General features: G+C 42.7%; 1 protein-coding gene across 5 annotated transcripts in view; it reads left to right on the forward strand.

Annotated features, from left to right (window-relative positions):
• The first annotated feature begins 284 nt into the window (after positions 1 to 284).
• Positions 285 to 23071, forward strand: part of nmnat3 (nicotinamide nucleotide adenylyltransferase 3) — a 56566-nt gene continuing 33779 nt past the window's right edge. The window contains exons 1-3 of one of the 5 annotated variants that reach the window (XM_043702016.1): positions 285 to 303; positions 531 to 587; positions 7994 to 8139. In XM_043702016.1, coding sequence (XP_043557951.1) covers positions 8031 to 8139 — 109 coding nt within the window. In that variant the 5' untranslated portion in view covers positions 285 to 303; positions 531 to 587; positions 7994 to 8030. Of the gene's footprint in view, positions 304 to 373; positions 467 to 530; positions 588 to 621; positions 720 to 743; positions 1034 to 1067; positions 1655 to 7993; positions 8140 to 23071 lie in introns of those variants that run through there. The other 4 variants (XM_043702017.1, XM_043702015.1, XM_043702018.1 and 1 more) reach the window with 4 other exon arrangements.

Here is a 23071-nt window from a genome sequence, read left to right on the forward strand (position 1 = left end):
TCACTCACACATCCCTTCACCCACCAACCGTTCACTCACAACCCACCCACTCCTCAATCACACACCCTCTCACCCACCCACTCCTCACTCAATCACACACCCCCTCACTCACCCACTCCTCATCAAACACCCCTTCATCCACCAACCCCTCACTCACAACTCATCCACTCCTCACATACCCCAACCCTGCATTAATTAACACTTTTCCCATTTCTTCCCACTCACCAGTAATAACTCCTTAGTTCAATTGAAGACCCCCCCACCCACCAACCCCGTGTAATTTAACCTTTGCAGAGAGAGAAAGTGAGTTAATATTTCTTTCCCTCTCTCTCTGTCTTTATAAATACTGCCAGACTTGCCGAGGTTCTCCCCCGCTCTGTGTGTGTTCCCGATTTCCAGCATCCGCGGTTCTGTAGCTGAACAAGTAGCTGGGCTGGTGTGAGAATAGGCTGTGAGTTGGTCTTGTGTAAGTAGCTGCTGTTGTGAATTTTTGACTGTGTGTTTCGTCCCTTCTCTTATTCCGTTCTGAGCAACCCTGGAGAATCAGCCAGCAGAGGGCGAGGGAAAGGAATAGACTTGAGACTAAGGTGAGTCTGATTCCTGTTTGTTCCCCCACCACTCCTCTCTCTCTCTCTAGCTGCCCCTCAATGTCTCACAACTAGGATTCACAACAGAATGGTCTCTGAGTGTCCCATGCACGGGAGCTTCCCCTCTGATGGGTAAGGGAGCTGTATAAAGACATGAACCTTCACTGTATACAACTGGAAGGCACCCTCTGCAGACCGAATACCACAGCGTGAAAAAGGAAGCAAATCTAGACGTGTTGCTGCATTTGTTTTGGGTGGGAATCAGCCGGAAGCCAGGTTGAGGCGGTGTTGCCGAAATGTAAAAGTTGTACTTAAGTTGGAGCAAAAAAGTCCTGTTGTCGAAATTGGAGCAGTTTAGGCCCGGAAGAATGAGCTACCTTTCAGCTAAAGCAGTTCACAGTAAGAGAGGAAAAGCCTCAGGATTAAGGAGGCAAACAGCAGTGCTGGTGAGGGACACTTAGAAAAAGGAAAACATGACTTCCTTCCTGATTTTATAACAGCCTCCTTGAGACAAGGGTTAATGTTCATTAACCTTTTTGATTGCTTTTAATTTACATATATTATCCCTTCAAAATAGGAGAGAAACAAAATTGGAAAGGGGTAAAAATATATCATTTTAAAGAAAACCCATATCATGTACTTAAGTAGTGGGAGAGGGATTGCATGCACAAACTACATACATAACTAGAAATTAGATTTAAAAAGCAAAAAGACAAATATACATGCTTATCTGGTATCTCAAACACTTTTTACTTTCAACTAAATGTATTTGCAGTACCTGTTAAGCATAAACACAAGCAGCCAGTTTTGCAGAAATGAAATTGACTATTTCATCTATATTTGACAGAAGGAATGATGTCGACGGTGACACACGCTCTTGTACAAATAGTCTGCTGGGATTTTTAATGTCCACCCTAAATGGTGCCAATAGAACCTTGGTGCAATATTGCATTCATTAAACCCCGCTGCACGTTATGCAATCAATCTTTGGAATAAGACAGAAACCCTCAATTTTTTCCTTTCATTAATGAGTGCTGCCAACAAGAATCCAGCTGAAGAATAACCTGGTCAGTTCCATAATCACTCTTTGTTACTGAAGGCACCCAGTCAGGAGAGATTTGTATGTACTTTTTTTAGATTACTATAGATTTAGATTACTTATAGTGTGGAAACAGGCCCTTCGGCCCAACGAGTTCACACCAACCCTCCGAACAGCAACCCACCCAGGCCCATTCCCCTACATTTACTCCTTCATCTAACACTACAGGCAATTTAGCATGGCCAATTCACCTAACCTGCACATTTTTGGACTGTGGGAGGAAACCAGAGCACCCAGAGGAAACCCATGCAGGCACGGGGAGAATGTGCAAACTCCACACAGACAGTTGCCTGAGGCGGAAATTGAACCCGGGTCTCTGGTGCTGTGATGCAGCAGTGCTAACCACTGTGCCACCGTGCCACCCATGAATTTTACTAAGAATAGACTTGCAACTTTTCTTCTTTGTTCATGGCATGTGCACATTGCTGGCAAAGGCATTTATTGCCCATCCCAAATTGTCCTTGAGAAGTTGATGGCGAGTCTCCTCTTGAACCCCTGCAGTCCATTGCACAGTAGGTACACAACTGCAGCCTTGACCAATCTCCCTCTCTTGGGTCCCTTCAGTGGACAAACTAATCGTCCTCAGTGACCTCAATGCTAGAGTTGGCAAAAGTGCAGACCTTTGGGATGATCTAATCGGGAAAGAGGGAGTAGGGAAGCAAAACTCCCAACGGCATTCTACTCCTGGCCAAATGCAGCAAACACAACCTCCTCATCATCAACACACTGTTCCGCCAAAGGGACAAAAAGAACACAAAATGGCAGCAGCAATGCTCCAAACACAAGCACCTCTTTGACCATGTCAATTGTCAGAGCGAGAGATCAGAAAGACATTAAAATCACCCATGCTGTGACAGGAGCTGACAACTGCTAGACGGAACATTGTCTGATCTGAGCCAGGATCAACATAAATATTTAACTCTGTCGCAGTGGAGACAATAGAAGCAGTGCTGTAAAAAGCTCAACATTGAGGCACTTAAAGACCCAGAAAAGAGAACCACGTACAACCATCTTCTCTCCACAAACCTAGCGATGCTGAGTCACAGGATTCCAACAGCCTCTGCTCTGCCGTCAAGGCCACCACCATCATCAATGCCTATAAAAACCTGGCTGGTCACTTAACCAGGAAGCACCAAAACTGGTTTGACAAGAATAATCAGGAGGTCCAAGAGCTGATAAGCCAGAAGCGTATGGCATTATTGAGTGTCAAACAGAAGCCGCACTCGGAAGAGAAAAGACAGGCCTCCAGGCGACTGAAGGCTGAGGTCAAACAATGAACCCGTGACATGGTGGGTGGAGAAAGTACTGGAGGCCCAAAGAATGGCTGACAGCCATGATGTGCAGAGTTTCTTCCATGCTGTCAAGTCCATTTACACACCCAAGATGCAAAGCCCCATCCCACTGCTGGTCAAGGACAGAGCGACTCTTGTCAAAGACAAAGAAGCCAACAAACAACCCTGGGGGGAGCACTTCTGAGATTTCCTCAACCTAGGTTCTGTCATCAATCTGAGGATTCTTGACTGAATCCCACAGCATGCTATGTGGCACAGGCTCAGCAATGCCCAGCCCCACACAAAGGAGAGATGATCATCTGCCAGCTCAAGACCAACAAGGCTACTGGAGCAGATGGTAACCCCGCTGAGGCATTGAAGTGCGGAGGCAGAGAGCTCCCAGTGCAGCTACACGCCTTTGTCTGCCTTATCTGGAAGGAGGGGAGCTACCCAGGAGAGCTCCGAGATGTCACAGTGTGAGCAGTTTCAAAAAAGGGAACAAGTCTGACTGTGGTAACTACAGGGGAGTCTCCCTGCTGTAAACAGTTGGGGAAAGTCATCACCCAGGTCCTCCTCAACCATCTCCTCTCTGCAGCTGAAGAACTCCTCCCGGAACCGCAGAGGGGCATAACAGACATGATTTTCACTGCGTGACAGCTGCATGAGAAATGCAGAGAAAAGAACCTCTCCCTGTACGTGGCTACCTTCGACCTTACAAAGGCCTTTGACGCCATCAATCAGGAAGCGTTATAGAGCGTCCTTTACTGCTTTGGTTGCACCATGAAGTATGTCACCATCATTCGCCTGGTCCACAATGACTTGGAAGTTGTGGTAATGACAGATGATAATGACACCACTGACCCATGCCCCATTCGGACTGGTGTCAAGCAGGGCAGTGTCATTGCCCGGGCACTGCTCTCGATATACCTGGCTGCAATGCTTCACCTCATTGCTGACGAGCTCCCTGCTGGAGTGGACCTAATTTACAAAACCTGTGGGAAATTATTCAACCTCTGCTGCTTTTAGCCAAAACAGAGTCACCCCAACCAGTGTCATCAAGCTTCAGTACTCCGATGATGCTTGCAAACTCAGAAGATGAACTCCAGACCATCATCAGCACCTTTACAGAGGCATATGAAAGCGTGAGTCTTGCGCTGAACATCCACAAGATGAAGATCCTCAACCAACCTAGCCCAGCATTGTGGAGCGAACCCCAGATCATCAAAGTCCACAGGGAGGCCTTAGAGAACGTTTACTACTTCCAATATCTTGGAAGTGTCCTGTCAACAGCTATTGATGAATAGCCTGAGGAAAAAGGTATTCAAGGCCAACATCATCAGATCTGACACCAGGATCATGGTTTACAGAACTGTGGTGGTTCTTGCCCTCCTGTATGGCTATGAGACATGGACTGGCTACAGCAGACACCTCAAGGTGCTGGAGCAGTACCACCAAAACTGCCTGCGCACAGTCCTGTGAATCTTCTGGGGAAAACAAATCACCGACATCAACCCCCTTGGGGGGGTCAGTTGCGTTGGGCTGGGAACATCATCCATGTGGCCAACATAAGACTCCCCAAGCTGGTGCTCTACTCCCAGCTTTGAAACGGCAGGTGAGCCCCAGGTGGGCAGAGGATGTGCTTCAGGGATACCTTCAAGGCCTCACTGGCAAAGTGCAGCATTCTCACAGACACCTGGGGATCACTGGCCCAAGACCGCCCAAAATGAAGGAGAAGCATCTGGAAATATACCAAGCAGCTTGGGATTGGTATAAAAAGCGGAAGCCAAGCAAAAACAGTGTAAAGAACACACTGCCACACCAACACCCCACCGTCCCTTTCCCATGGCCACTTTCTGCCCCATGTGTAATGGTGCCAGTGGAAGCTTCATCGGTCTGTACAGCCACCTACAGACTCACCCTGAGAGTAGAAAAGAGTCACCTTTCATTCAAGAGAGACTACAGATGACGATGTTGAGGCACCCCTACGATGTTGTTAGAAAAGGATTTCCAAAATTTTGATTCAACAAGAATGAAGAGACAGTGATATGGGTCTTGGAGCATGGGGCCTGCAGGTGGCGGTGTTTCCATGTATCTGTTGCCTTAATGTGGCAGTGATTGTGGGTTTGAAAGGGGCAGTCAGAGAAGTTGTGGTGAGCTGTGGATGGTACAGGCTGCTGCCACTCTGTTGGTGGTGGAAAGAGTGAATGATGAATGGTGTGCTAAACAAGCTGCTTTGTTTGAGAAGACATTGAGTTTTGGGTGTTGACGTTGCTGCACTCATTCAGGAAAGTGGTGAGTATTTCATCACAGTTTAGACTTGTGCTTTCTAGATGCTGCACAGGTTTTGGGGAGTTTGGAATACGAGTTGGTTCCCCCCACAGAATTCCACATGCCTCACTTGCTGTTGTAACAAAAGTATTTATAGATTTTATTTCCGAATGAACCCGTTCAGGAATATTATGACCCACCTCTGGAGCAGACTGGACTTGAACCTGGGCTTCCTGGCTCAGAGATAGGGACATTAGGGCAGTACAGTGGCTCAGTGGTTAGCACTGCTGCCTCACAGCACCAGGAACCTGGGTTCGAATCCTGCCTCGGGTGACTGTGTGGAGTTTGCAAATTCTCCCTGTGTCTGCGTATATTTCCTCTGGGTAATTTGGTTTCCTCCCACACTCCAAAGATGTGCAGGTTAGGTGCGTTGGTTATGCTAAATTGCCCATAGTGTTAGGTGCATTAGTCAGAGGGAAATGGGTCCGGGTGGGTTACTCTTTGGAGGGTCATTGTGGACTAATTGGGCCGAAGGGCCTGTTTCTACACTGTAGATAATCTAATCTAATCTAATTACCACTGCTTCCCAAGAGGTGCTGGTCCAGATCAGTTTCTGATCACCAGTAACCCTCAGTATGTTTTATAGTGGAGGTTTTGATGATGGCAATGTTGTGCATATTACTGGGAGATGATTTAATTTTTTTTTGTTGGAGGTGCTCATTGCGTGGTGTTGAATCATGTTTGCATAACGTTTGTATTTCAGATTTCCGGCATACGCAGTATTTTACGTTAGTGCTTGAACTTGCCAGCTCAAGGCTGAATTTTGCACAGCTCTTGCTGCATGTAGGCATGAACTGCTACAGTAGATGAGGAGTTGCAAATGTTACTGAGCGCTGTACAATTACCTGCAGGAATTCACACTTTTAACCTTTTGAAAGAGGATTACATTTCATTGGATAGCATTAAACAGAATAAAGTCACTATAGTAACAGGGTTGCTCTCTCGTTAAAGAGAGACTACTGGTGATGGTTTAATTTGAGGGTCATCATTGCCCAGTGAGGTGGAGAAAGCATGACCTTCATGCTAACCTCAGCTGGTATGGGAAATGAACCCACCAACTGAGCTAACTGGCCTCCAATGTATGGTACAGAAATGTGGCAATGTCTGTGCTCCATTCAAGCCTCCCATTTTTCTTGTTCTAAATTGACCAGCATAAGCCTTCCTCACGCGCGAGTCGAGAGAAGATAATTGATTAAGCAACCGAGAGGTTGGGCCTGACAGATTCCTGAAGTGATGACCTGGGACTGATATGATTGACCTCTGACACCCACATATCTTTCAATGTGCTAGCTATGATTCCAGCCATTGGAGAGTTTCCCCTGATTCCCATTGACTTCTGTCTTGTTAACACATCTTTATGTCACACCTAATCTAATGCTCCCTTCATGTCAACGCAGTCACTCCTACCGCACTTATGGAGTATGGCTACATTTTTTTCCATGTTTGCACGGAAGCTGTAATCATGTTAGAACTATGTGTCCCTGCGAGAACCTGAACTGAGCATCAATGAGTCCATTATCGATGAGCAATTACTGTTTGATGGTATTGTCAATGATACCTTCCTTCACTCTGCTGATCTTTGAGAATAGACTGCTGGAGTAGTAACAGTCTTGTGGACAGCCACATGTAAGTAATTTTCCCCATTACTGGGTACATGCTTTGTGTAGCTTTACGAGCACATCTCAGTAGGTCACAGCTAATTCTGGAGCGCAGATTTTCAGCATTTTAGCTGGGATGTTGTCTTGACTCCTTCACTTAGAATGCAGTTCTACACTGCAGCAAATGAGCTGTCTAGTTCAGTAATTTCTGGCTTCAATTTGGTATTATTATAGTATCAGACATAAATAATGGTTAGAAGAAAAATAGGGCTTTCACAGAATCCTGTAGGATGATAACACATACTGGTTTGAAATTCATTGTTGCACTATTTTAACAAGCCCATTTATTTTAAACTGATTTGACATTTGTTCAGATAACAGAGGGAGCTTTTTGATGAAACCATTAAATGTTTTGAATGCTTTTCAACAGCATAATTTCAAGGTCTACATTTATTAAAACTTGAGAAAATGCTACTCTTCTTGAGAGTTTTGGATTCGTTTTTCCTTTATTCATGGGGAGCGCTGTCAATTCTGTTGTTTGAGCAATGAGAGGCAGAGATTTTAAGTTTGATTTTGAGCATGGTTCACTTACATGCATCTCAAAATGAAGCTGTTGAGTGTCATGTTCTCAGATGAGGGTGGGAGGAAGTGCTTTGATGTTCAGAGAGAATTCCGATGCATGGCACACTGTGCAAAGTGAAGTAGAAAGCAGCACTGTCACACATGCATGACAGTGTGATGCATGTCATTGGATTACTGGGTTGAAATAAATCACAAAATTTACACTAATGCATTATCCAGTGAACTGCTTGAGCTCTGGAGTTGTAAATACAGGCTTTGATTCCTTTAGAATTCAAAATCACTCATTACCCTCACAGCCATAACAACTATCTCCACTGTTTGGGTCACTCCACTATACTGTGTACTAATACAATTTTCTTTGTTACATTTTCTCAACAGATATGGTGTTTACTTCCTTGGCCTGAATCTATTAAATTCCCACTTCTTATTTTGTATATCAATCCATGTCCAAGTACAATTCTATATGTATCTCAGAAATATTTGTCCATGGTTCTGACCAGCTCAATTATATTTCTTCCTTCCTTTAAGCTTTAATTTTGGCGTCAGACACCAGCACTGTGCTAAAATGATTAACCGTATTCCAGTTGCATTGATTGCCTGCGGCTCCTTCAACCCTATCACAAATATGCACATGCGAATGTTTGAACTTGCTAGAGATCATCTTCATCAAACAGGTCAGTTTTCTTGCAATTTTAAAAGGGGCTGTGTTACATTTCAACTTAAAATGACCTGAAGATAAAATGAAGTATTGAAATTACCTTTTTTCATTCGAAGGAGATTCAGTTGACAATAATGACCTACTTTGTAATGAATATGAGTGCGTGAAAACAGAATGAAAAGCAAATTTACTTGGACAGCTGTTGAGTAGATGAAAGGTGACCAGTTACATTCCTTCTGATTCCTGCTATGTCTTTCCATTTGTCAGAATGATGGGTATCAGCACTGACGAGCTTACCATTATTCTGCTGTTTTCCTGCGCATCAGGTATTAGTCTTTCTCAATTCAGGGTTAGCACATTTTGGATGCAGATTGAAGGTCTCTTCACAATCCTGTTTAAATGTATCACTGTTTCTATCTTGAATCAGCATGCCTGTTCCAGTATTTCTTCTGAGGGAAGTTGTTAACTAGTTCAGAATTAGGGGAAATTCTGTGAATCTGCAGTCAGTGGTTTATTTGAGCCTGGCTAAACTCACTGAAGTTAGGATTTTTACATTAGGTTCACGTTCAGGCCATCAATTTGGTCTTGAACTAGTTCCAGAATCTTGCAGGGAACGCCATCACCCACAAATTCCTCTTCCAGCTATACACCAACTTGAGATGGAACTATATCCTTCGCTGTCAGTGGATCAGAAACCTGGAAACCACTCCTTAACAGTACTGTGGATGCATCTGCACCATGTGCACTATTGCTGTTCAACAAAGTAACTCACCAATAACTTCTTTGGGACTCCTGGGATTGGGCATGAAATGCTGAGTTTTGCCAGTGTTGCTGACATCCCAAGATAGGTCTTCTCTAGTCATGCCACTTGACAGTGTCCTATACTTATATAGAAGATGGTAATGAGTGGTTATTAGTAACTAGTGATTATTCATTTGTGACTTAGACAAATCTGTTTTTATAGGGTTAGCATCATGTAAAATAAGACCAGGAATGTTGCCAGATTTATATAATTACCCATTATTCCCTCATATCTTTTAGAGAAGGTAGCTGGCCATATCTGTCTGTGACTCTAGTCTCACTAAGTAGTTAATTCGTAATAGCCTCAGAAGTATTGACCAAGCTACTCAGTAGAGATGGTCATGATCTCACCATTACTATGTATTAGTATCAATAATTGATTTTATCTCATCAGTCCCTGTCCTAGGTATGTAACTGAGCTTGTGGTGCCTTTCAAGAGTAGTTTTCACACAAGGATACCATTAGCTGTCATGAGAATGAATATTGTGCATTTTTTTTTTACTGACCATTTAAAGAAGTTTAAATGATCAGATTCTTTTGGACAGAATAGAAAATTGTAAGAGGTTTATCCCAGAAATATGTAAAATATTAATAAAACCAATGCAGCTCAGATGGTAGAGTGATCGTGCCTCCTCTTTTATGAATTGTAAATTGTCACTGCCATTGTATTAAATCCATGCTGTTGGCCATGTGCCACAGAAGTGCTGACAGGTGGCACATTTGCACCACTTGGTTGTCACAGTTAAACCTCTATTCTTAACAGTGAGCTATAATTACGTACAGGGTACAAGTATGCCATATTTGTGGGTTAATTATCATGAACGTCTGTGAGATCTTTAAAAATGCACATGGTAAAAATGAAATGAAAAGTCATGCTTTCTGAATCAGAGGGGCTAGAACTCGACATTAGTAATGATACAAATCAGTGAAGTGATTGGAAAAGGAATTGGAGCAGAGAGTACAGACGGCAGCAGATGTACTGCTCCTGTTTTGTGCCCTCTGTGAATTTGAATTTTATCCCCAGGGTTCCTAATCACAAATCGTTTTAATAAAAATAAAGCTGGGAATGAAATTGACTCTTTCACTGTTTTTGCTTGCTTTCTATAAACTCAGATTCCAGTAGAGGTGAAATCTATAAAAGTGTTGTTAATTTAAAGATACAGTATGCATTTTTGAAATTTTACATGTAGGCAACAGTCTGAATTAGTATGAAAACAGAACTAGCATTTCTGTTACAATGTATAGATATACTGTACATTTGTCCTCTTTTAGTTTTCTGCTAAATTGGTTTGTAACATCCCCACTCTTCCTGTTGATGATCCTGTCTAGTCAATTCTAAACCTATTTATTGATATTTCTCAAATTCAACATGCTAACTAAATTATCATTCATGTGTTGGCAAGCCACAGTTTGAAATGCCAGTATGATGTAGCTGTTGGCATTCGTGTATTCAACTATTAATTAATCCCTTGAAAGATCAATCCTAATATAAGGGTTAAACTCAATAAAAGAAGGCCAGCTACCAAGTGTTTACAGCTCAGAAACACCCTAACTTTGGGGAGGTGCTGAACTCGTAGTAATGTCACTGGATTAATAATCTAGAGGCCCAGGCCAGTGTCCTGGAGAAATAAGTTCAAATTGCATTGTGGCAACTAGTGAAATTTGAATTCAATAAAAACCTGACGGGGGAAAACGCTACGATAATGGCAACTATGTAACCTTTGTCGATTGATGTAAAAGGTAATCTGGTTCACAAATATTATTTAGGAAATGAATCTGCTGTTCTTTCCTGGTATGGCTGACATTTGACTCCAGATCTACAGAAATATGGTTGACCCCTAACTGCTGGCAATAAATGCTGGTCCGGTCAATGACAACTTTATCCTATGAACAAATGGGGGGCAAAGAAAACTACCCAGTCTGTCCTTGTTAGTGCTTGTATTACACATGAACTGCTTCTAACTACAACTGTCTTGGGAGTTATATCACTAATTATTGACAGTCACTGGGTCAAAGTCCTGGAGCTCCCATCTTAGCAACACTGTGGTGTCCACCACATGGACTGCAGCATTTTACAAAAGCAGCTCACCACCACTTACTCACAGACGACAGATGTTGGGCAATAAATGCTGTCCAACCAGTGATGCCTCCATCCCATTACCAAAATTTTAAAAACTGCACCCATCTTGCTTGATTGGACCTTAGCCACATGGCAACATATCTTTCTACTCCCCTGCACCCCCTTTTGACCATGTATCCTAATAATTCCTTTTATGGATTGATATAAATTATGGCTGATAATGATCCCCCTTAGTATTGTGATGCTTTATTACCTTGAAAGTGCTATATAAAATACAAGTTATTATTGATGCTGAGAGAAAGCTAATTCCACCTAATGCAGAAAAATCAAAACTTCAGCTGTACACATCATAAAGCCCAATCAGATTTCAGTTCAAATTATAGCTATAAATAAAACATGACAAGGCTTCAATTTAACATTAATTATAGCTTGAACATTAGATCTATCAATGCAATCTCTAAATTTATGTTGAGACTGCGTTGTTGAAAGTCATAATGGTTACAATGCATAAGTATTCTGACTTGTTGACTCGGTAGTAAGCTAATATTTAATGTGGATGTCGCTATATCTAATCAACATCTCCAGGACTATAGTTGTTAACTCTTTTCTGTGCATATGATATTATTCTTTTGGTTATTGGCATTCTTAAGTTTATCTTTCTTTCATGAGTCAAATTAAGAATGGGGATGTCTTTTCGTATTACACCCTTGGGGTCCCTGGGAACTGGAATTGCAACAACCTATGAGAAATTATTTTTCTCCTGAAATAAATATTGCCCTTGGGGCACTCCCACATTTTTAATGCAGCATCTCTAATTCACACAACTAGCATAAACATAAATCTCTGAGTCCCATGGTTGCCATTCATTGTAAAGTCTGGAAACTTTGATTTTTCTTCTTTCTGCAATCACTGCACACTAGGAGTTCAGCCCGGCTCGATAAGTTTTAAGGAAGTGATGTGCTGAGCTTACAAGATACTGATGATACTGACGAAAGGTGGTGTTGTGTCTAATACTGTGTATAAGATGAATAAGATATCATTCTGCCAGTTTGCTTCTCCCCAGTTAACCCTTCTTCACATTCATGCCAAAGTTCTCATCATCACAAATTGGCGTTAAAAATGGCACCACTTTTTCTTAGAGGAATAGATGGATTTCAGGCAGCACCCTATCATCCTTCTCAAGGGCAACCAGCAATGGCTAATAAATGCTAGCCCAGCAATACCCACATCCCACGAATGAATACTAAAACAAAAATTACGCGCCTATGGTGCTATAGCTAACACGGGGAACTGCTCGGGTGTCTGTAGTTTCCATTGCCAAAGGTGTCAACACCAACTGTTGAGCCTCCACAAAAAAAACCGTTATCTCACATTATTAAAGACTATGATGATTGGTGCTCAAGACTTAGTGTTCGATGATGTGCAGATAAAAAGTTTTGGGGATTTCTCTCAGGAGGTCAGTGAGGGAATTCAAACTTCCAAAAGATGAAGGCATTATTTAAGGCTGATGGAAAAGATGAGGGATTGATGGAGACATTGTCATGAATGTGGGAAAAAGACAAAAATCAAAATCTTGCTGGAAATCAAACATGAATGGTACGCTGGAAATGCACAGTGAGTCAGGCCGGTGAGTGAGGAGAGAAGACATCAACTTTGGGCCATTGATTAAAATTGAAAATTGACAGTTTTAGTTATGGTAAGATGTGAAGTTCAGTTCAGATTGAAACAGTTTGCTGAGTTTGTGAATTGCCACGGCTAGCCTGAATGAACAATTGAAGCGGATGGAAGTGGTAGCTCAGTTTCAGATCCGAATTTGTCAACAGTTTTGATCTTATCTTTATTCCTCTAGAGAAGGTTGTAGTTTATTAAACAATCCCACTGCATAATAGCAATGGATTGTATGGTGATGAGTTTAATTGGCATGTAGAGATTATGATTACTTACGGACAATGTCAAAAAGAGGCAGCATACAGGTGCATACTTGAAAGGAACTCTTTTCCAAAACTTGTTTATCTCTCCTGCAGGTCCAAAGTACCCTCAGAATTTATCACTTTACTTCAGGTACTTCCCAGTTTTGCTTTAGTTGGTATATTGGAAAGAAATACTGGACTTGTGAATATTTTGTTGTACCGCAGGAGTCCCATACGTGCTCAGAGAAGGAGAGGAATTATTACTTGATGTTGTTGAGCCAGATCTGTGGTCAGCTAAGCCAGTTGCACACCATGGAGTAGATATTAAAATTTCTTTGTCCCTAACTAGTGCAGGATGCCAACCAATCAACTTACTGGTGCCAATGGAAGGTCCAGTCTATTTTAAAGCCACCCCATAAGCTTTCAGGCAGCAGACTGAAGCTACCAAGCACTGCAGCTTATCTTTTCCAGGCTAGTGCAAATGAGTTGGAAGAGGACTTGTAGCAGACTTTGTTATTCCTGCAGAGGAGACAACACATTCTTTCGTTGTGCTTTGCAAACATTTTACTGAGACAAAATTTTAATTTGAGGCGAAGTGCCATCTGCTGCATATGCATATGATCCGTGACCTTGATCAGAGACAACGTTAAAGGCCAAGCTGGTGTGTAGAGCATTACCAAGAAAATCCAGACTGCGGAAAGTGGCAGATGGGCAGAAGGAAGGAAGACAAAAGCATTGGTTCCAGATAACTTGGCATCAATGATTTATTTCAAGATTGTGAGTGTACAAAAAATATAATTTAAACCAAGGAGCTGGCCATGCATAGCCTATATATTGGTTGCACTATTGCTGACTTCATGACCTGGGGCAAGTTGTTGCTGCACTGTATGGTGGCTCAGTGGTTAGCACTGTTGCCTCACAGCACCAGGGACCCGGATTCGATTCACACCTCTGGCGACTGTGTCGAGTTTGCACATTCTCCCTGTGTCTGCGTGGGCTTCCTCCAGGTACTCCGGTTTCCTCCCACAATCCAGGTCAGGTGAATTGGCCGTGCTAAATTGCCCATAGGTTAGATGCAGTGGTCAGGGGTAAATATAGGGTAGGGAATTGGGTCTGGGTGATTTGCTGTTCGGAGGGTTGGTGTGGACCTGTTGGGCTGAATGGCCTGTTTCCACACTGTAGGTAATATAATCTAATATATCTAATCTAAAAAAGTTATGCTTTGTAAAATCGCCAGCATGCATCCTCTTTCTAGAGTCATGAGTATGGTGCTGGAAAAGCACAGCAGGTCAGGCAGCATCCAAAGAACAGGAGGGTCGATGTTTCGGGCAAAAGCCCTTCATCGGGGAGCCCTGCATCCTCTTCCTAGCTGAGAAAGAAGATTGAATAACTTCATACGAAAGATTTTGAGGCAGGTAATAAGTGAATGGGGAGCTGGAAGAAATGCCACAACTATTCAGTAACCATCAGACTTCCTCTTTGCAGCAATGATCATTTCAACAGGCAAGTCTGAGCTTCCTAGTAATTGACATTGATGTATCTCATGGGTTAAGCAGATATGATATAGGATTAACCCTTGTCGCAAACTGCTTCACCATTTAATATACTCAACTGACTTTTCTCAATACTGCATTCACCAATGTGCTGACAGTGCATATTAAAGATAAGCTATAAAGCATAGTTATTGTGATTCATAAAAAATCTACAAAGCAAAATGAATCAGTGGATAAAGAGCAGTTGCTATTTAATTCATATCAGTACTTCAAGAGGTATTTGATTTCATGGGAGCCTTAAATTGAGGTTCTTCATTTTAAATGATTTCTGCGCAGCAGCATTTGCTGCCCTGGGACTGGATTTCTGGTGCAGCCTGGTCTGTGACAGCCCAGCTAAGATGTTGGTGGTGAAACCCCCAACCCACCATAGTGACTCACCAGCAGTTTACCCCTGTGAGTGGTGTTAATTTAAGGCACTTTAAGGTGAGACTTTCCCCTCCCTCTTGAGAGGAAGTTCCACTTTAGATAGGTGGGACTAATCAGCTGACAGCTCTGTCACCATGGCAGTGTAAGGTTGGAATGATGGTCACTGCTGTGATTACAGGTAGTTCCAATGAGGAGTAGCCTATTGTAATGGTAACCCCAGGTTGTTATCGGGGCTATGTTGGGCAGGCCCCTGTGAGATGGGGACAGAGGGTACAGGGTATGAAAGAAAGTGAGGGCGGCAGATGCTGGAGATCAGAGCTGAAAATGTGTTGCTGGAAAAGTGCAGCAGGTCAGGCAGCATCCAAGGAACAGGTGAATCGACGTTTCGGGCATAAGCCCTTCTTCAGGAAGAAGGGCTTATGCCCGAAACATCGATTCTCCTGTTCCTTGGATGCTGCCTGACCTGCTGCGCTTTTCCAGCAACACATTTTCAGTACAGGGTATGAAAGGCAAGGTGATGAGTCTAAAAGCTGACCGGAGGGGAGGGTGCCTCTGGGTATCGGGGGACCTTAGCTAAAGCTACCAAGTTTTCCCACTTTTTTAAAAAATAACATACAGAATGACTGTGGCTGACTAGGCCAGCGTTTAATGTCCATCTGCCCATGGGATGGCACAGTGGCTCAGTGGTTAGCACTGTTACCTCACAGCACCAGGAACATGGGTTCAGTTCCCACCTCTGGCGACTGTCCGTGTGGAGTTTGCATATTCTCCCCATGTCTGTGTGGGTTTCCTCCGGTTTCCTCCCACAATCCAAAGATGTGCAGGTCAGGTGAATTGGCCATACTAAATTGTCCATAGTGTTAGGCGCATTAGTCAGGGGTAAATATAGGATAGGGGAATAGGTCTGGATGTTTTACTCTTCGGAGGGTCGGTGTGGACTTGTTGGGCCAAAGGGATGTTTCCATACTGTCTGGATTCTAATCTAATCTCATCTCCAAATGTGATGTAGGCCTCCTTCTGAATTAGCAGTGGAGCACCAGTTAGCAGTGGGAGCATATTGAGGCCATGAATAGACATCAATACCAGAAATACCAACATACAATGGCACCCAGTGGCCACTATTTATTCTATAAACATGATCAAACCTGACCCTCATGGACTGGTCTCTTCAGCCATTGGCAACAAGGCATCTTTCCCCCCAACTGAATTCTACCCACACCCCAACCCCACACAACTCCAGTAAAACTGATTTCTGGAGTGTCCATAGTCTTACATAGATGGAAGGATACTGACAACTGTAGATTAATTATGGAAAACCAGCACAGATCGAATTGGAATTAGAATCCCTACAGTATGGAAACAAGCCATTTGGCTCAACATGTCCACACCGACATGTAACCCACCCAGACCCAGTCCCCTATGGGTAATTTAGCATGCCAATTCATATAACCTGCACATCTTTGGACTGTGGAAGGATACAAGAGCAGCCGGAGAAAACTCACGCAGACACTGGGAGAATGTGCAAATTCCACACAGACAGTTGGTCGAGGTTGGAATCGAACCGAGGTCCCTGGCACTGGGAGGCAGTAGTGCTAACAACTGAGCCACCTTGCTGCTGATTGCTAAAGATAAGTCTAGTTGACTGAATTTGTTAGAGGTATTTAATTACATTGGAGGACTATCTGGGAGTGACAGGAAAAGTTTGAAGTATTTGAATGTCTTCTGCATTAAGATTTTAATATGTGATTTTTTTGAAAATGAAGCAAATCATTTTATGTGCTGTAGGTTACTTGTTTTATTTTACTGTAACAGTGACTTTGATGAAACAGCTAAGCAAAACTGTCAAGGAGTTAAGAGATGCAGTTTATTGCCCTAACTACTGGAAAAACCTGGCTTTGAGAGGATTGGAGGCTTCTCTGCTAACAGTTACCTGGCAACCCTTTCTGTTTTTACAGACCCAGAAATCTGAGTAAAGGAGACACCCTTGAGCTGTTGAGTCTCTTTCCTGAAATCCTATTCTCAGTGAAGATGGGAAGATGAGAGTTTCCAAGTACTGAAATTACTTGGTAAAGCTTGAAGTAGTGCACTGTGACCAATTCATAGAGACACAAATCCAAGTTGGTTTGAATTAGAACTGGACACATATGATCAATCTATGATTTTGTGGTATGTTCGGCTTCGTAGACAAGAAAAGGTGGACGAGAGAAGTTGCCATATTCCATCTTTAGTTTCTGGATCTTTGGCCATCCTGGATCATTTGACTTTGTTTTTATAAGAAAACACCATCTCTGCAGAGAGTTTTCTCTTTGTGTTGTGAGAGTGTGTCTGTGAAGGGATCCAGGGATATAGTTTAATCCTAAAACACAGCTGCAATATTAATTTGTTGCTGTCATTTGTTTTAAGAATAAGTTTTGTTTATACTAAGTGGATTAAGGTCATTCAAAAAAGCCTGGTGGATGTTTGCTATGTTCTGGACAGGAGTACAAAAGAGTGGAATTGGACATTTTGGTAATTAAATCAACACATTTACACAAATGGTGCAATTGGTTGAGTTGGGGCTTGTTTTATTTGTGCATTCTGGGAGGAGTAGTTGCAACAGACTTTTGTTGAGAGAACAGATGCAGTTGAGGATAATGTTTGATATTGTGTTGTGTGAATGGAATTCCAAAAGGTGCCTGCAAAAGTGTCATATAACAAGCTTGTTAGCAAAGTCAAAGATTGTATGTAGTAGCAGTGTGGATGCTACACTTGAATAATGGCAAATAGAATGTGGTGAGAGACAATTGTTTTTCCTACGAAGTACATAGTATGGTTTCCCTGTGTTGTGTTAGAGTCCCAGCTTAAGTTTAGATATTAATACAGAACTACAGAGCAATTTCTGAACTTGACAGTGACACATGATTGTGAACTGTGAGGAAGTTAGGGATAGTATCACAATCCCAGGCTAGACAGGCAAATTTCTGCTACCATCCCAGCCAAATAGGTAACCAAATTCCATTAAAACTTTGTCTTCTTACCAAATAATTTAAACCTTTCAGCTTTGAGATGGGACCTTGGAACTCTCTCTGCTCTAAATCAGATTGAACAACTCATCTCCCAGTGGTTCAGTCTCTCCTGAGACTGGGTTTCACTGAATTCACACAAAGCTGGGCTTCTGTCTGAAAGCATGACTCCAAATTAGCTTCTTGCAGCCATCTTTCTGACTACTCACTCTTGGACTGCTGTTCAGTGACCCTTCAATTGTTTCAGACACTTCAGGAGCATCTTGTCCTTCTTATTAAGCAGAATTAAATGGAGCCAGCAATGTGATATCCTATGCTCCTAATGTTACCATCTTCACAGCTGCTAGATTTCCCAGCAAACCATTATATAGAAAATGGATTTTATCATAATAAACTTCAAGACGGTGTAGATGAGTTGGTAGAATGATGCATACATTTAATCCGACAAAATGTGAAACAATACATTTTGGAAAGAAGAGCAAGGAGAGGTAACACAAATAATGTATGTAGTTCTAACAGGAGCAGTGCTAACCTACACCGACGATGTATGTGCTTAAATCAGTAACGTTGGTCGGGCAGATTGAAAAAGTGGTTAAAAATGCAAGTGGTACCTTAAGCTGAGTAAATAGAAATATTCAGGCCTGGATTTTCAGCCTAGGAGACTCTACAGTCCTTTTAAAGAAGACTTGTAGAGTCATAGAGATGTACAGCACAGAAACACACCTCGTTCAACTCGTCCATGCCGCCCAGATATCCCAACCCACCTGCCAGCATCCGGCACCTATCCCTCCAAACCCTTCCGATTCATATACCCATCCAGATGCCTTTTAAATGTTGCAATTGTACTAGCTTCCACCGCTTCCTCTGGCATCTCATTCCATTAATGTACCACCCTCTGAGTGAAAAAGTTGCCTCTTAAGGTCTCTTTTATATCTTTCCCCTCTCACCCTAAACCTATGCCCTCTAGTTCTGGATTCCCCTACTCCAGGGAAGAGACTTTGTTTATTTATCCTATCCATGCCTCTCATGATTTTATAAACATCAATAAGATCACCCCTCAGCCTCCGACGCTCCAGGGAAAGCCCCAGCCTGTTCAGCCTCTCCCTATAGCTCAGATCCTCTAACCCTGCCAACATCCTTGTAAATCTTTTCTGAACCCTTTCAAGTTTCACAACATCTTTCTAATAGGAAGGAGACCAGAATTGCACACAGTATTCCAACAGTGGCCTAACCAATGTCCTGTACAGCTGCATCATAACATCCCAACTCCTGTACTCTGACCAATAAAGGAAAGCATACCAAACGCCTTCTTCACTATCCTAACTACCTGAGACTCCACTTTCAAGGAGCTATGAACCTGCACTCCAATGTATCTTTGCTCAGCAACACTCCCTAGGATCTTACCATTAAGTGTATAAGTCCTGCAAAGATTTGCTTTCCCAAAATGCAGCACCTCACATTTATCTGAAATAAACTCCATCTGCCACTTCTCAGCCCATTGGCCCATCTGGTCAGGATCCTGTTGTAATCTGAGGTAAACTTCTTCGCTGTCCACTACACCTCCAATTTTGGTGTCATCTGCAAACTTACGAACTATACTTAAGCTTACATCCAAATCATTTATATAAACAATGAAAAGTAGAGGACCCAGCACCGATCCTTGTGGCACTCCACTGGTCACAAGCCTCCTGTCTGAAAAACAACCCTCCACCACCACCCTCTGTCTTCTACCTTTGAGCCAGTTCTGTATCCAAATGGCTAGTTCTCCCTGTATTCCATGAGATCTAACCTTGTGAACCAGTCTTCCATGGGGAACCTTGTTGAATGCCTTACTGAAGTAGATATAGATCACATCTACCGCTCTGCCCTCATCAATCCTCTTTGTTACTTCTTCAAAAAACTCAATCAAGTTTGTGAGATATGATTTCCCATGCACAAAGCCATATTGACTATCTCTAATCAGTCCTTGCCTTTCTGAATACATGTACATCCTGTCCCTCAGGATTCCTTCCAACAACTTGCCCACCACCGACGTCAGGCTCACCGGTCTATAGTTCCCTGGCTTGTCCTCACCACCCTTTTAAACAATGGCACCACGTTAGCCTACCTCCAATCTTCCGGCAGCTCACCTGTGACTATCGATGATCCAAATATCTCAGCAAAGAGCACAGCAATCACTTCTCTAGCTTCCCACAGAGTTCTAGGGTACAGCTAATCAGGTCCTGGGGATTTATCCATTTTTATGTGTTTCAAGACATCCAGCACTTCCTCCTCTGTAATATGGACATTTTTCAAGATGCCACCATCTATTTCCCTACATTCTATATCTTTCATGTACTTTTCCACTGTAAATACTGATGCAAAATATTCATTTAGTATTTGCCCACCTCCTGCGGCTCCACATAAAGGTCTTTCCAATCTTGCTGGTCTTTGAGGGGCCCAATTCTCTCCCTAGTTACCCTTTTGTCCTTAATGTATTTGTAAAAACCCTTTGGATTCTCCTTAACTCTATTTGCCAAAGCTATCTCAGGTCCCCTATTTGCCATCCTGATTTCTCTCTTAAGTATACTCCTACTGTCTTTACACTCTTCTAAGTATTCACTTGATCTATCCTGTCTGTACCTGATATATGCTTCCTTCTTTTTCTTAACCAAACCCTCAATTTCTTTAGCCATCCAGCATTCCCTATAGCTACCAGCCTTTCCATACACCCTGACAGGAATATATTGTCTCTGGACTCTCGTTATCTCATTTCTGAAGGCTTCCCATTTTCCAGCCTTCCCTTTACCTGCGAACATCTGCCCCCAATTAGCTTTCGAAAGTTCTCGCCGAATACCATCAAAATTGGCCTTCCTCCAATTTAGAACTTCAACTTTTAGATCCGGTCTATCCTTTTCCATCACTATTTTAAAACCAGCAGAATTATGGTTGCTGGCCCCAAAGTGCTCCCCAATTGACACCTCAGTCATTTGTCCTGCCTTATTTCCCAAGAGTAGGTCAGATTTTGCACCATCTCTAGTAGGTACATCCACATACTGAATCAGAAAAGTTTCTTGTAGGCACTTAACAAAGTCCTCTGCATCTAAAACCTTAACACTATGGCAGTCCCAGTCTAAGTTTGGAAAGTTAAAATCCCCTACCATGACCACCCTATTATTCTTACAGATAACTGAGACTGTTGGAATCTGATTCTGGATCCATGCCCATTTCTCCAGTGATGTTTTCCAGCCCGAAGTCTTTCCCAGGCTGTTTTAATGGTTTACCTTGAGCAGTCCAGGTCTAGCTGACCAAATAAGTGGTGTCTAGCTCCTCGGCTATTGGTTCGACCTCAGGCGCACTCAGCAATCCAGATGCAAATTGTACTACTTTAAATTTGCCTTTTCTCTTGAGTTTCCTTTCGAACGGATTTACATATCACTGAACACACACAACCTGTCACAAATGAATGCATTCTGACAGTGGTTTCAAATGTAATCTTTTTCAAATTACCTTACAAATATTCATTTATATGATTCAGGATGGTAACTAGCTGGAAATGGCTCATTCCACAGTATAAGCACTAATTAAGGATTAGTTGAGTGAGAATTGATTGTGTGAATAAGGAGAGCAATTGGGATGGGGGTTTTCTGGAGTGTGACAAACTAAAATAAAACTTTCACAGCAAACGTAAATTTTATGCGGTGCCACCTCAGCAAACAAAGCCACGAGGTCTGTAGTTAGTCTGAACAGACGGAACAGTTCCTCAGGTGATACCAATGGGTGGCACAGTGGTTAGCACTGCTGCCTCACAGCGCCAGACCCAGGTTCAATTCCCGCCTCAGGCAACTGTCTGTGTGGAGTTTGCACATTCTCCCCGTGTCTGCGTGGGCTTCCTCCGGGTGCTCTGGTTTCCTCCCACAGTCAAAAAAATGTGCGGGTTAGGTGAATTGGCCATACTAAGTTGCCCGTAGTGTTAGGTGAAGGGGTAAATGTAGGGGAATGGGTCTGGGTGAGTTGCTCTTCGGAGGGTCGGTGTGGACTTGTTGGGCCGAAGGTCCTGTTTCCACACTGTAAGTAATCTAATCTAATAATGAAAATGCTATTATCCTCTAGTATACAACAACTATAGGCACTACACTTGACTCCTTACACCCCTGGACTCCTGATCACCAGAGCATGCACTGCCCAAACAAGATTCCAACATTCTACCACCCTTACTCCGTCCATCCATCCCTTGGCATCCCTTACCTGATTTTCCCTGTGTCCCTGCCAAACGCCCCATCTTCCAGCTCGACTGAAATCAAAACATTCCCCTGATGCCTACCCCTTTCCTGGATCCCAGTAACCTCCCTCCAACCTCTTGCTGGTTATCTTAACTTTAGTCAAATTGTTCCAGAAACTTCAGTGCAACCTGGCAGAAGCTCCTGACCCTACACTTCAGTATAAATTAATGCAGTGATGGATGAAGATGGTTCCTTGTTGACTTAGCCCTTCATATTTCACCAAAAAACAAAATGCTGAGCAGACAGGTGAAGAACTATGACAATGAGAGGCAGGCAGAACTGGAACTATCAGATGATCATTTTTTCCACTCGCTTTGGATTTTTTTAAAAAAGAGAAACTGCATGAAATTATAATATTAAATCTTTTTATTTCTTGAGCAGCTATTGTGTATTTCTAGCATTTTATTTTTGATTTTTATCTCACACTTTTAGCGTGAGGATAGTTTTCTCTTTTTGTTTGTACCAATCACAGACATCCTGGACTTTTTTTATTTCTGCAGTGCAGCACTGAAGATGTATCATGTGCAGCAGATTATTCTTACAAACCTGTAGGCTCACGTCTATCAACGAATCCTTAGAAAGTGAACTTTACCGAGCTACTGAATATCTTCTTTTATGTAGTCAGTTAATTGTGTACTTTTTGATTTGTTGGTGTTAAACCGTAGTTGGTGATTGGTTGTTTCCAGTGACAAAAGTGTGCTTGATCGCGCTCTGCTTTCCATTCTCATTGAGTGAAATATTGTCCACCACTGTGCCCCTCTAACAGGAAAGGAGCCATTTTGTGAAATTTAAATGGCAACCTGTTGTCCAAACAATCTGAACTATACGGAATTAATATGTCAGTCTTTCCCAAATTCTTTACTGGTGTGAAACCATTTTAATGCCTTCGACTTTGTGTGACTCCGGGTGGAAATTTGAGTCATTGAGGGCGGTGAGTTGTTGGGGACAGGGAGCGATCCTTTAGTTGAGCCATG

The sequence above is a fragment of the Chiloscyllium plagiosum genome, chromosome 13 (genome assembly GCF_004010195.1).
Source record: "Chiloscyllium plagiosum isolate BGI_BamShark_2017 chromosome 13, ASM401019v2, whole genome shotgun sequence".
NCBI lineage: Eukaryota > Metazoa > Chordata > Chondrichthyes > Orectolobiformes > Hemiscylliidae > Chiloscyllium > Chiloscyllium plagiosum.